The 12,225-nt window shown below is 40.2% G+C and overlaps 1 protein-coding gene across 3 annotated transcripts in view; it reads left to right on the top strand.

Annotated features, from left to right (window-relative positions):
• nck1b (NCK adaptor protein 1b) overlaps nucleotides 1-12,225 on the top strand; it is a 30,002-nt gene that overhangs the window by 11,812 nt on the left and 5,965 nt on the right. For 2 of the 3 annotated variants that reach the window (XM_062521455.1, XM_062521456.1), the window contains exons 2-3: nucleotides 2,045-2,096; nucleotides 2,858-3,101. In XM_062521455.1, the coding sequence (XP_062377439.1) occupies nucleotides 2,876-3,101 (226 nt within the window). In that variant the 5' untranslated portion in view covers nucleotides 2,045-2,096; nucleotides 2,858-2,875. Of the gene's footprint in view, nucleotides 1-2,044; nucleotides 2,097-2,857; nucleotides 3,102-6,890; nucleotides 7,047-12,225 lie in introns of those variants that run through there. The other variant, XM_062521457.1, reaches the window with a different exon arrangement.

The raw sequence follows: 12,225 nt of genomic DNA, 5'->3' as shown, positions 1-12,225 counted from the left end.
ACTGTACTGCTAATATGTCTTTCAGGCTAAATCATTTGCTTTAGTAATTTTTTTTTTTTTTTTGAGAAATAGAAGGGTGAAGGGGCTAAAGCTTTGTGACCTATGGCTAACTATAGCTTAGCCTTAGCTTTTTGGTCACAGTTATATTACCGTATTTTCCGCACTATAAGGCGCACCGGATTATAAGGCGCACTGTCAATGAATGGTCTATTTTCAAACTTTTTTCATATATAAAGCGCACCGGACTATAAGGCGCATTAAGCGAAACAAAACCAATAAGTCAGTCAGTCAAACTCTATCAAACACTTTCACAATAACATTTTGACAGAGCGCCGTGTATCACACAAAATCAATTCGAGGTCCTGAATTATTCCATATATAAGGTGCACTGGATTATAAGGCGCACTGTCTTTTTTTGAGAAAATGAAAGGCTTTTAAGTGCGCCTTATAGTCCGGAAAATACGGTACTTCAGAATGGTACAATTTATTCAGAATCAGTCCCAAGGCATTTGTCCCTGCCTGAAAGGGAAGAAAGACATTAAAAAGCCAATGCCTAGTTTCCCATGTAGTAAAAAGACCATCATCCATCAAGGCAGTTATAAGGTGAAAAGCCATTTTCTGCTGTCATTTTATTATATTTTCTCTGTATTTATTTATATAGCCATTCCCTGTCTATGCCTTTTCCTTTTGCCATTCCCTCTGAGTCATGTTGTGGACAATAGACAATTGCTGGCTACATCCCCATAAAGGAAGTCCAGCTGAAGATTTGACTACATCAGAATGAAAATACGGAAATATAAACCCATCAGATGGTTAACTTACCTTGTGGCAAGTGAGGCAGTTGAAAGTTTTCACAAAATGGGTGACTTCTGTCCTTTTTTCACACAATCTACTACTTTGTCTTGCAGTAGCATCAACTTCAGTTTCAGTGTTTCATTCTGCATGAAGGCTGGCTCAGATTTTTTCACATCAAACAGTACAATGTTAGCAGGGACAATCAATTGAGTGGAAAGCATTTGTCACCTATTGGCAAAATGTAATTGTTAGCCTCTACTAAACGCTTATTTACTTGCTTGATTCAGTGATATTTGTCAGGATGGCGGTTGGTTGGCAGAAGTCCATAACATCTGGTGGCCCAGGCAAACAGGCTTGGCTAATGTCAAGCGATGTCAAACCAGGCAGTATTCCACTCGTTGCATGCTAGGCCATCACCTCTCCTGTCCTGATATCAATCAGTAGTTCCAGTTTTATTGTCATGTACTCATAAATAGACATTTATCCATAATGAACATTCTTGTGTTCAGGAACCAGCTCAGCTTTAAAGAACAATCAATGAAATAGTTGATTTTTTGATAAACAAGACCGAAGAGTGGGTTAGTATTAGAAAGAAAAAAATAACACTGAGGAGGAGCTGAACACGTTGGCTCTTATTTATCAACGGAGTTCAGAACCCAGCATAGATCTGAGCGCAGAAATCATCTTACGACGGGGCTCACGTGTGATTCATGAAACTTTCGTATCACTCCAATTTCAGCGTAGGAATAAACGTTTGTTGATAAATGTGATGGCTGGAAACAAAGGCTTTGTTGTCATGGGCAGTGCTGTTACCATACAGTATCATGCTCTAATGCTGTCAGTCGGGATACTCTCAATGGCACAGCGGTACAAGTTTGTCAGTATCTCACCGTACATACAAACCCAACGCAGTCCCCTGTAGAAAGAAAAGCCAGTGTACAGTAAATATCTCACTGACGATTCATACTTGAAATGGGTTTGGGTTTGATTCAGGAGTCCAGTTGTAATATCAGACATTGACTTGTCAGGCTTTCAAAATAAAGCCTGATCGACTCTATGTGTACTAGGACCATAACCATGCAGAATCTTTAAATAGAAGGTGTGACGTTAACCAACAACCCCGAGTAACCATTTAAAACCTATACGGAACAATGGAATGCTGTGATACCCTTCCAGTCAGTGAAGATGTTATAGAACTTGTAAAATGGCTGTGGTACAACAATAAGTGATTTTATTCTCTTTCTTGCAGGTTCTCACCAGGACAACTGGATTCTTAAGCTTCCAGCTTTGATGTGGTGCAGGTAGGTTATGCTGTTTTTATTTAAATAACGTATATGCAGCATTCTAACATATCAAATAAAATGTATCTAACATTATGCAGTCATACAGAATACAATATGTACTGTAATGCTTTGTCACCTGAGTTCAGTGTCTGCGCATTAATGAAAAAATGTTTTGTTCATAAAACACAATTGTATGGATGAATGGTCATGTGACATTTACAGGTGTGCACAATGTCAATAAATATGCCTTTGTTATCATCAAAACATCATCAACACTTGCACTGCTTTAGATATTTTGTTGTATCAGTTCATCAATTTGTTGTATCAGTTTTGTCAGTTCTTGTATCAAATTCACCTTTTGGCTTCAGAGAGCGCTAACAGGCCAGGTGGGGTAGGCTTCTGCACTTCAGTAGCCAGAAGCTGATGGCCACTGAGGCCTGTCTTAACTGACATTCACTAAGGTTCATTGGCCCAAAACCCTTAGGGTTTTTGAGGGGCCTCTGGGTGTCTAAGATGTGATTATGGGTGAAGGATCTAGAACTTTCTAGTCAGTTGTCCACATGTGTGGCTAATGTTCCCTGTCATTTTTCATCAATCATTTTTTTTCTGTGGTGAATCATTCAGAATGACCTTAGGTTCTCTGTCTATCTCTTGTTCATCACCTGTTATGGTTGTCACGAGCCAGACATGTCCAGATGCCTTCTCTTTCATCTAGAAACAATTACACTTGCTACTTGAAGCCTGACAAGTCAAAATGTCTGCCTCCTCTTCCTTCATAGTATCAAGTCCAATCCAAGATGACGGAAGAGGTGATTGTTGTTGCCAAGTTTGACTACATGGCCCAGCAGGACCAGGAGCTGGACATCAAGAAGAATGAACGGCTCTGGCTGCTGGACGACTCCAAGTCCTGGTGGCGCGTACGCAACGCCAACAGCAAGACGGGCTTCGTGCCCTCCAACTACGTGGAGAGGAAAAACAGTGCAAGAAAAGCCTCGATCGTCAAAAACCTCAAAGACACACTAGGTAGGGATGCGTTTTTCCCCTTCGCTTTCTATACACCTTTCAAAGGAAAGAATTTTTGATACCATATTCCTGTCGCCTGCTTACCGTAATTTCTCGACTATTAGCCGCGGCTTATACATTGATTTTGCAAAATTTCTTCCGCTATGAGGTTAACACAGGGGGGCAGTTATTATGGTGTTAATATGGTTTTCTTTCTTTTAACTTGCACTCAGCACTGTCCTGTGGCTTATACACAATGCGACTTATACAGAATGCAGGAAATTACTGTAATATTCCTCTCGACTTGCATTTCTAACTATTGTTAAGTGTATTTTAGATAATATCCAAATAAATATGAATCCATATTTATTGCGCACCACATCTCTTCAGAAGTGACTGAAATGAGGCCACGGTCATAATAGGCTATTGTCATGGTGAATCACTCGCAGTTACTCTCTAATCGTATTCTCTCACTTTTGCTCGATTAACCACAAGCAGAGACCAGACAGGAAGATTTGCTACTCTGCAGCATGCTCTCTTTTTTTTTTTTCTCATGTTGCTTACTTCGGCGTACACACACTTGTGCACATACAGATGTATAGCACGTACGTTAGTTCGCAAACTGACTCTCATCTTGCTCTCGTCTTGCTGGTGAACTGATCCTCTCCTCTTGTCTTAAGAGTAGCACCATCAGGTAATTAGGACCTTTTCCTATATAACATGTATTTACTGTGCACTAGTCTGAGTGGAGCTGTGCAAATTGATGTCAGATCAAAAACTTCAGAAAACCGCTGTGTTTGTCTGGTAGTTCAGCATTTTTATGCAAGGAAAGATTCCAATTTAGTGAGAGAAACACGAAGGATTATGTCTGTTTTGCTTACACCTTGTGGTTGAATTCGGGCAGCTTGGGGAGGAAGAACAAGAAACATTGTAGGAATAGAGTATTGAGCAGATACAATTATTAATCAAATGATTTGTATTCAAAGGGCTGCAGGGGCTTAGTTGTTGCTATGGCCTGTGTTATAGCAATTTTACTTAATAGTTAATTTTACTTGGTCAAATTATTACTATTTATGTAGGTCTTTTACCAATGGACTGCCATTACAATGTGGCCTTGCAATTTAGTATTATGTAGCCTAGACATAGCTTTAAGCCAAACATCGGTTTCTTCATTTGGACATTTTGTAATGATCACTCACAAAATTGTACCAAGTTTCCATTTGACTTCTGATTTCAAGGTTGAAGCCATGTCCTGTTTTATAGCAGAAGAGCTATGTTTTCAGTTATGTTTTCCAGATTTGTGTGTGTGTGTGTGTGTGTGTGTGTGTGTGTGTGTGTGTGTGTGTGTGTGTGTTTGTGTGTGTGTGAAAATCAAAGCATTTATCACTACTCATTTTAAATGGCAGCCCGTTTCACTTGTTTTCTCTTTTCTTTAATGTGCTTGAGGGAATGCATATGTCTGTAGAGGAGAAATTGGGTCTAGCGAAACACATGTGTGAACTGAGAGCTGAAAATCGCAGAAATGGGGCTCAGGAAATTCAGTTGCGGACTGTGCATGAAGTGACCAGGTTTCATTATGAGTAGCATGCCAGTATGTGTGTGTGTGTGTGTGTGTGTGTGAGAGAGAGAGAGACTTGTAAAAGTACTTTAACAAGCTAATTTTCTACAGTTGGTTAACTAGGTTGCCATAACAATGCCTATTATGTGTTTGACCACAGTAATCATTATGAAGCCTAAAAATGATGTCAGACTGAATTATTAAAATAACTAACCCCTGGTTATATGTCCTTGGTATCTTATTTAGTATGCTATAAGCCATTATAAGCAGCAGAGAAATCACAAAATGTGCACAAATAAAGCACCCTATTACTGTATATGGCTTTTCGTCTAAAACAGGGGTGGCCTACCCGCCGCTCACGAGCTGCGTGTGGCTCTTTGCCTCCTCTCACGCGACTCGTAGCTGCTCAACTGATGTTCTCACTTCTACTTGGGCTTCACAGTTTTTTTTTTTTCTTTGAAGTAGCCTATATTTCTGGTAAATCAAAATGCCTTTCATAATTTGATAGTTAGACTGCAATGTTTAAATTAAAATAATTTACTGTCATGCTATGGATAGGAATCTAGCTCAAAAAGAAGCAGACGCGTTGGCTTCTTTAGCCAGGAGCCCGGTTTAGCGCTACTGTTTCAATCAAGAAGGCCTAAAGCTAGCGTAGTTAGAAGAAGGACCGCGGGACATTCAAAAGGAGGATTTATCTTTTTGTAGCATAACTTCTGGTTGATATGTCAACGTAACCAGAATAACACAACATATATTTGTTGCTCGCTACTCATTTCTGAAAATGATCATTTATAGCATCTTTCCAAGTGTCTAACTTTTAAATGAACAAAAGTGAGACACTTGGCAAAAGTGGGTCTTGTTTACCTCCACCAAGGAGGTTATGTTTTCATCGGGTTTGTTGGTCTGTCTGCTTGTTTGTTGGTTTGTTTGTTTGTCTGTCTGTTTGTTTGCAAGACAACTCAAAAAGTTATGGATGGATTTCAATGAAATTTTCAGGGAAGGTCTGAAATGTCCCAAGGAAGAAACGATTAAATAGATTAAAAAAAATGATTAAAAATGGGAGTGATCCGTATCACCGTGTGGATGCAAGAGGTGGTTTTGTGTTCGCTTGGCGGAGGTTTGCGCTCTTTGAGTGCTTTTCTAGTTTTGTTGTGCGGCTCTTGAGTTGTATGGAATTATTTTTTGGCTCTTCGTGTTGGACTGGTTAGCCACCCCTGGTCTAATATCCTCTGATCTGTGTTTTATTTAGGACAGTTTCAGAAAGCTACCCAGTGTGTGAGTTTTTATACTTTAGGACTGTAATCTTCAGCATTGGCATTCAGCCTAGGCAACTATGCTCAGTGTAAAGGCTTTGGTTTGTAGGATAGCCTGGTGACATTCAGTTTTTGAGCAAATAAATGTCTAGACCATTATTTGCTGATTTGTGGCAATAATACAAATATGGACCATGGTATGGTGACGGCCTGAAAACTTTACAAGAAAGGTGGGTCATATTGAGGGCAGATTGTACTGTACGGTGTAGGCTAGTTAGTGTGGCCAACTGATTGTTGCTCCTGTTTTAAAAGAAAGCATATGTTAGGGATATATATCCGTTCTCTCTCACTTGTACCGAAACATTCAAACTTTAATAAATATTTGGTTTATGTATTTCAGACTGTGTCATAATGTAGCTGGCATCAACGTAAGACTACGGTACGCATCAGCAGTCCTCGGCATTGTAGCATGAAGCAGATGAAATCCTGTGCAGATAAACGTTACAGCCCTGCCCTGATGAGACATGAGCGTTAGGAATGCAGGCTGAGGCGGCCCAACAGTGTCATGATCTCACTAGCGAGCGCCTCCAGCATGCTAGCAGAGCCCTGGGGGAGCGGAGGGGCTGATGACGGTCTCCTCATGACTGCATGCAGAGGGGTGCTTAGCCTGGGGGATCGTGTGTGGGGGGGGGGTTCGGTGGATGCGTTTTGAGCTTGCCGCTATACGGCGCAACACATGACGTAAGTCAATTTTTTTCCCCCCTCAAAAAAATGTGTAACTGGATGGGGCAAGGAGAACTATCTAAAATAAAAGTCTCATTTCCTCTCTTTTCAAAAGCGGTGGTGGTGAATCATTGGGTGGTATGGGACCGTTTCCTCTCGTTTGGAACCTGAAGTGTGTGTGTGTGTGTGTATGTGTGTGTGTGTGTGTACATGAGTGGAGGGGTGAGTGAGGGGGGCTGAGTGTGGAAAGTAGCCTCTTCATTGGTCAAGTCTGGTCACATGTGTTGGGAGCTGTGGAGTTGGAAGGCAGAGAGATTCCTCTCTCCGGGTTGTGGGTGTTTCACATGGAATAGCAGCTCAGCAGAGGGAAGTTGGGACTCGCCGGTGGGGAGGCGAAAATGGATATGGCTAACCTCTTTAAGCACTTCTTCCGTGAGTCCTTCACTTTTCTGTTTTGTATTGTTTTGTAGCACACGGCGAGGAAACACTCTTTCTGTTCTGTTTTTCAAAGACTGGTGAAAGATTTGACTGTCTATTCTTCATCTCTCTGCCTCTGCCTTTCGTTTCCATGTCTGAATCAGGGCTGGGTGGACATTTCCTGAAGTGGTTTTGAGAGCTTTTCTCTGTGTTAACAAAGTGTTTGTTTTCCAATGTTCACAACCTGTAATAGAGAATTGAGAATTCAGGATTTAATGGATTGTGAGGAAGTTGGCTGTGGAATAGAAAAAAAAAAAGAAAAAAACTGTCCTCGCAGCTTTGTAAAGCGTCTGCTCGGGGTGTCTGCAAAAACAGGGCGGGTAGCACTTCTGAGAGCTTGCTGTCGAAGCCTGTAATTGCACAGTCTCTCTCTCTCTCTCTCGCGCTCTCTCACACACACACACACACACACACACACACACACACTTACACTCACACTCACACTCACACACTCTTACGCACTCATCTACGCACTAATACACACTCTCAAACACAGAATATGCATAACAATCCAATTCTGTGTGAAAACCTTTCTCCACACACTGTGCATATAGAAAAGTGTAATTTCCTCAAGACCAAAATGCTTTTTTTCCCCCTCAGTGAGCCAGCATGACCATGGAAATGGTTCATTTCAGTCACAAGCTGCTGCTAATACGCCTGTCCTCACTAAATTGCAACATTAGGAATGTATTTTAGTTGTGACTAAAATACTCCAGGTTATTTTAACAAAGTAGTTGTCTTTGAAGAAGTTGAAGTTTTTTTTTGTCTTTTCTTGGTGATCTGTAAAGTCTGGAACACAGGCAAGTCCCCATGGTTCCTCCAGCAGCCGGCAGCCCGGCAGGAGAACACTACTTTTCCCTGTTGAACACTGCAGGCATTGTGTCATTTTTTTAAAGTGTGTGCTAAGATTGACGAGTGCTTGGCTGGTTATCAGACGAACGTTTTCAGTGTGGAGGAGCTTCCACAGAGAGATGAATCCTTCACCGCTGTGCAGACACCCTTTAAAAAAAAAAAAGTCTACTACGCTGGACATTATTGTCTAATCACCATCCCCATTGAGTTATGCTGGCTGCTCCTATAGGGCTCGAGGTCTCCATTGTGGTATTAATACATCAACACTCTAATGCCTAAGAATCTACTTTTGATGTAGGAAGTTTAAATAAGTGTTAAAAGTGCCATGCAATTGTAATGATGAAGAAAGAAAAGTAGATGTCACTGGCAGTGCCACATTGTGTGTGGGGGATGCACATTCCTTTAAGCTCTTAACACTAGCCAAGTACACTTGAATGTAAACAAACCGGAATCGCTATATATTAGTGCTGTGATCATTATCATATTTTCGTTGTCAGGCAATACCCTGACAGGAATAAGAAGTAAAATATTGTCAATAGTAATCTAAGAAATCAGTCCTGTTACAGGCGAGACACTAGCAAAGCAAAAGTCGTCATGTTGTGCTAGTAGGCCTTGATTTGATCACAATCACAAACACATTTTACAGGCTGTTAAGTCAGCCAAGTTTTCTCAAGAGCTGGCTATTTCAGACAAATAAAGGTCAGTGTAGTGAGGGGGGAAAGAGCATCTCAAATAGGCCTAGAACATAAATTAGACTTGGACTGGGACGAGAGGAAGGCGATTTCTTTGGACTTGAATACAAACAAATATGAGGAAATAGTCAAAATCGTATTGAACCAATTTTTCAGTAAGATCTCAGTATATCCTTGGCTTGACATATGAGATATTGTGCTCAGGTGTAATGCTAGCCAGGTACTTTTACATATTACTTTGATCATATTTTAAACACTTGTTGATCTAACTGTGTTGTTGTTGCGTCACTGAATGAAAACACACAGTAGCTTTAATAACCTACTGTTTAAAAAAGCATTAAGGACAACAGTTTGATGCATCTAGGATGGTTTAGTAAACAAATCATTACTGTTTGAATTGTAACTGAATCATGTAGAGAATTGTAATTGTAATTTGGAAATTGTAATTGAGTAATCTAGAGAGATGGATAAAGACTGAGCAGAAAGCTTTAAAGTGAAAAGATGTTCCAAAAGTGTTGACCCAAGAGTTATCAAAGCACAGTGATGTGTAAATTGGGAATGTTGGTCTCTCCCTCTCTGTCTTTTTGCCTCTCTGTCTCTCTTCCTCTGTCCCTTCTGCTGTGTTTTATTTTCGCCCTCCGGAGTTAGCGGAAGTAGTTTAATTTGAGACAGCTTTTTTCTCCCACCCCAAGGCAGGAAGCTGGGGCTTTTGGATAGAGCAGCCAACCCATGCTGTGTACGTCTGTCCTTCTCCTTGTGTCATTTGTTCGTCACCCCGGTTTCTTTCATTGGTACAGTACGTCTCCCTTACAACCAATCCCGTGGCGTGTGCTCTTTTGTTCTCCTCGATGGGTAACATTTGTAATAGACGTTTTTTTGGAACATATATTGATATTTCTTTTGCAAATGTCCCTCTTTGTTGCTTGCTTCTGCCCTGCCATTTCCCGTCTTTTTTGTCTTTGTCTGATTTAAGGGCCAGAGTTCAGGGCCTGTGAGCCAGAGAGCGTTGCATAAGAGGAAGTGATAGTGGCCCTTTTTGAAGTGGCTCCAGTGGTTGTAAATGTGTCAGGAGCGCTGGAATTCTGCAGAAGGTTCCCTGAGTGCCTGAGGAGAGGACTCCAGCCCTGCACTTGGCTCCCACTTTGCTTTACAAATCCCATCTCTAACCAAACAAGAGCACTTGGGGCCACTGCAGACCCTCGTCCCTGTCTCGGAACAGCCAAAATCAAATCCAAATTTCTTGTTTGTGTAAGCGTTCTTGGCAAATAAGGCCTACACATGTGTAGATGTGAGGTTTTTTTTTTAAAACCGTTTTAAAACTGAACAACTGAACTGCGAACAACAAGGGCAATTAACCCCATTGAACCAAAGATTTCATATGCTAATCACACCAGGTTAAAGCAGGAGGCCTGAAAGTGTTCACCTTCATATCTATGGTATGGTGACCTGTCCTGAAGTCTGTTTGATGGTAGACGAGTATAGCTGTCTGGTTTAAAAGCCTACTGGGAGTGTGCCTGTGTATGTTGTGTGTTGTAAGAATAGTGAAGCTTAGTGTTTGTGAAAATGATCAGACTAAGAGTTGACAAGAGACTTTAATGGTGGGGTGTATTGGAACTTTTTTCTGAGATTCCCTTTCGCTCATGAAGCTAGCTTGAAACTTTAGACATCTTGTTTCTGTTCTAACTTCTGGGCTTAACATTCTGGTAAATTTGCAATGGTTATGTGCATCATCAGGTGGTGCAACCACGTAAAATACTAATTTAAACCCAGACATAGTAGATTCAAGTGAACAAATGGTTGAAACGTGTTGTACCTAATTATTCTATTAAACAATATACTTTTTTAATTTGTGAAGTATTTATTCATATTTTATGCGAATAGATAAAGTACATAATAAAGTATCCATAAGTTACTTTTTTAATACCAAGGCCAACTACAAAATAATAATGTCTTAAGCACTGTAGACACTCTGTTATACTTACAAAAACAACACTTATTGTTGTTATTATTATGATTTATGATTATTATTGATTGATTTATTTATTTTAGAAACGTTTGGTTGTGCCGCCTGACATTCTTTGGGAGGTGAAATTGCAATTACAGTCTAAGTAAAGTATTAATACCCCTGTGCATGTTGCAGACATCAAGACTTATTTGAACACAGTCTTCCAACTTTTAAAAAACCAAAAAAAACAATTCTGTCCATTTTTAAAAGCCTTATTTGTCAGTGACTCCACTCTATCTAGGTATTGCAAGTCACCCTGAATCTGACCTAAACATATGTCAACAATCAGCTGTCTAAACTATCGTTGACTACTCAATGTATAACGTGGAGGTTTAACCTAGCTTAAGCATTCTCGTCATGTGAGGCATCTCAGCCTCCTGCTTGAAGAATGCTGTCAAAAGAAATTGAAAGAAGTGGCTTGATATCATACAGAAGGGGTCAGATAAAGACGATGATGGACAGGTGATGGAAGTCTTCTGGAGAGAGTCTTTCTTTAGAGAGGTCAACAGGGACCCGACGGTGAGGAGCCAGTATGAGGAGAGGGCTCTATACATAGACATATATACATATATATATATATATATATATATATATATATATATATATATATATATATATGGCTCTATAAGTTAAGACTCTGTTAAATTAAGTCTGTTTCTCTCTGCTCTCTCCATCTGTCCAAATTAATGTTAAGATATCATTTCCTCTGCTACACTCATTTCCGAATAGCTTGAAGAAATTCTGGCCATAAGGACCACTAGGGATCTTTAGGTGATGCATTTGTATCATGACATGAAAAAGCAAAAGAAAGGGAAAAGATAAAATACAGAAATATTCCCTTGCACACACATCTGTATGTATGTGCATATTAGTGAATATCAAGTCAATTCAGTTTAAGTCAATATGCTACTACATACTGTAGCATGACCATTTCAAATGAAATAGCGTTGCAAAAGCATAGAGCATACTGCAGAGAAACATAGAGAATCAAAATATAAAAATATAAAAAATAATATGGAATTTTGTAACATGTCCTAGGTTTTATCTCTCTCTCTCTCTTTCTCTCTCTTCCTCTCGCTCTCTCTCTCTCTCTCTCTCTCTCTCTCTCTCTCTCTCTCACACACACTCTCACACACACACATACATACATGCAGATACAGTGTGTGTGAGCGAGAGTATTGGGGTATCGGAATGAGTACTTGTGTGCACTCAGTAAGTTCTCATTTACAGACTTACAAATAACAGTGGTGTAATTGCTTACAAGAAACAGAGCAAACCTTCAAGATTCTCGCTCTACTATCTCTCCCTTGGTATAGTATAAAGCTACGTAACAAGTAAGAAGTGTGCAAAGAAAAAAGAAGTAGAAAACGTGTTGAAAAAGAGTATATTGCAGAAGGTGACACACATGGTACTAAAGGCAGGGCTAAGTTGAGCATGCTTTGAGAGGACCTTGATGAAGCCATGCCTGCTGAGAAGGCTCCCTATTCGTCTCTCCTCCCTGTGTTGCAACTGCAAGCCATGACACATCATTTCATGACTCATCTGATTTCTCATGTCTGCTTTTACTTCATACCTGTCTTTTAGT

The sequence above is a fragment of the Sardina pilchardus genome, chromosome 19 (assembly GCF_963854185.1).
Source record: "Sardina pilchardus chromosome 19, fSarPil1.1, whole genome shotgun sequence".
Classification (NCBI taxonomy): domain Eukaryota; kingdom Metazoa; phylum Chordata; class Actinopteri; order Clupeiformes; family Clupeidae; genus Sardina; species Sardina pilchardus.
Note: the sequence above shows the minus strand (reverse complement) of the source record. Positions and strands in the feature narration are given on the sequence as shown.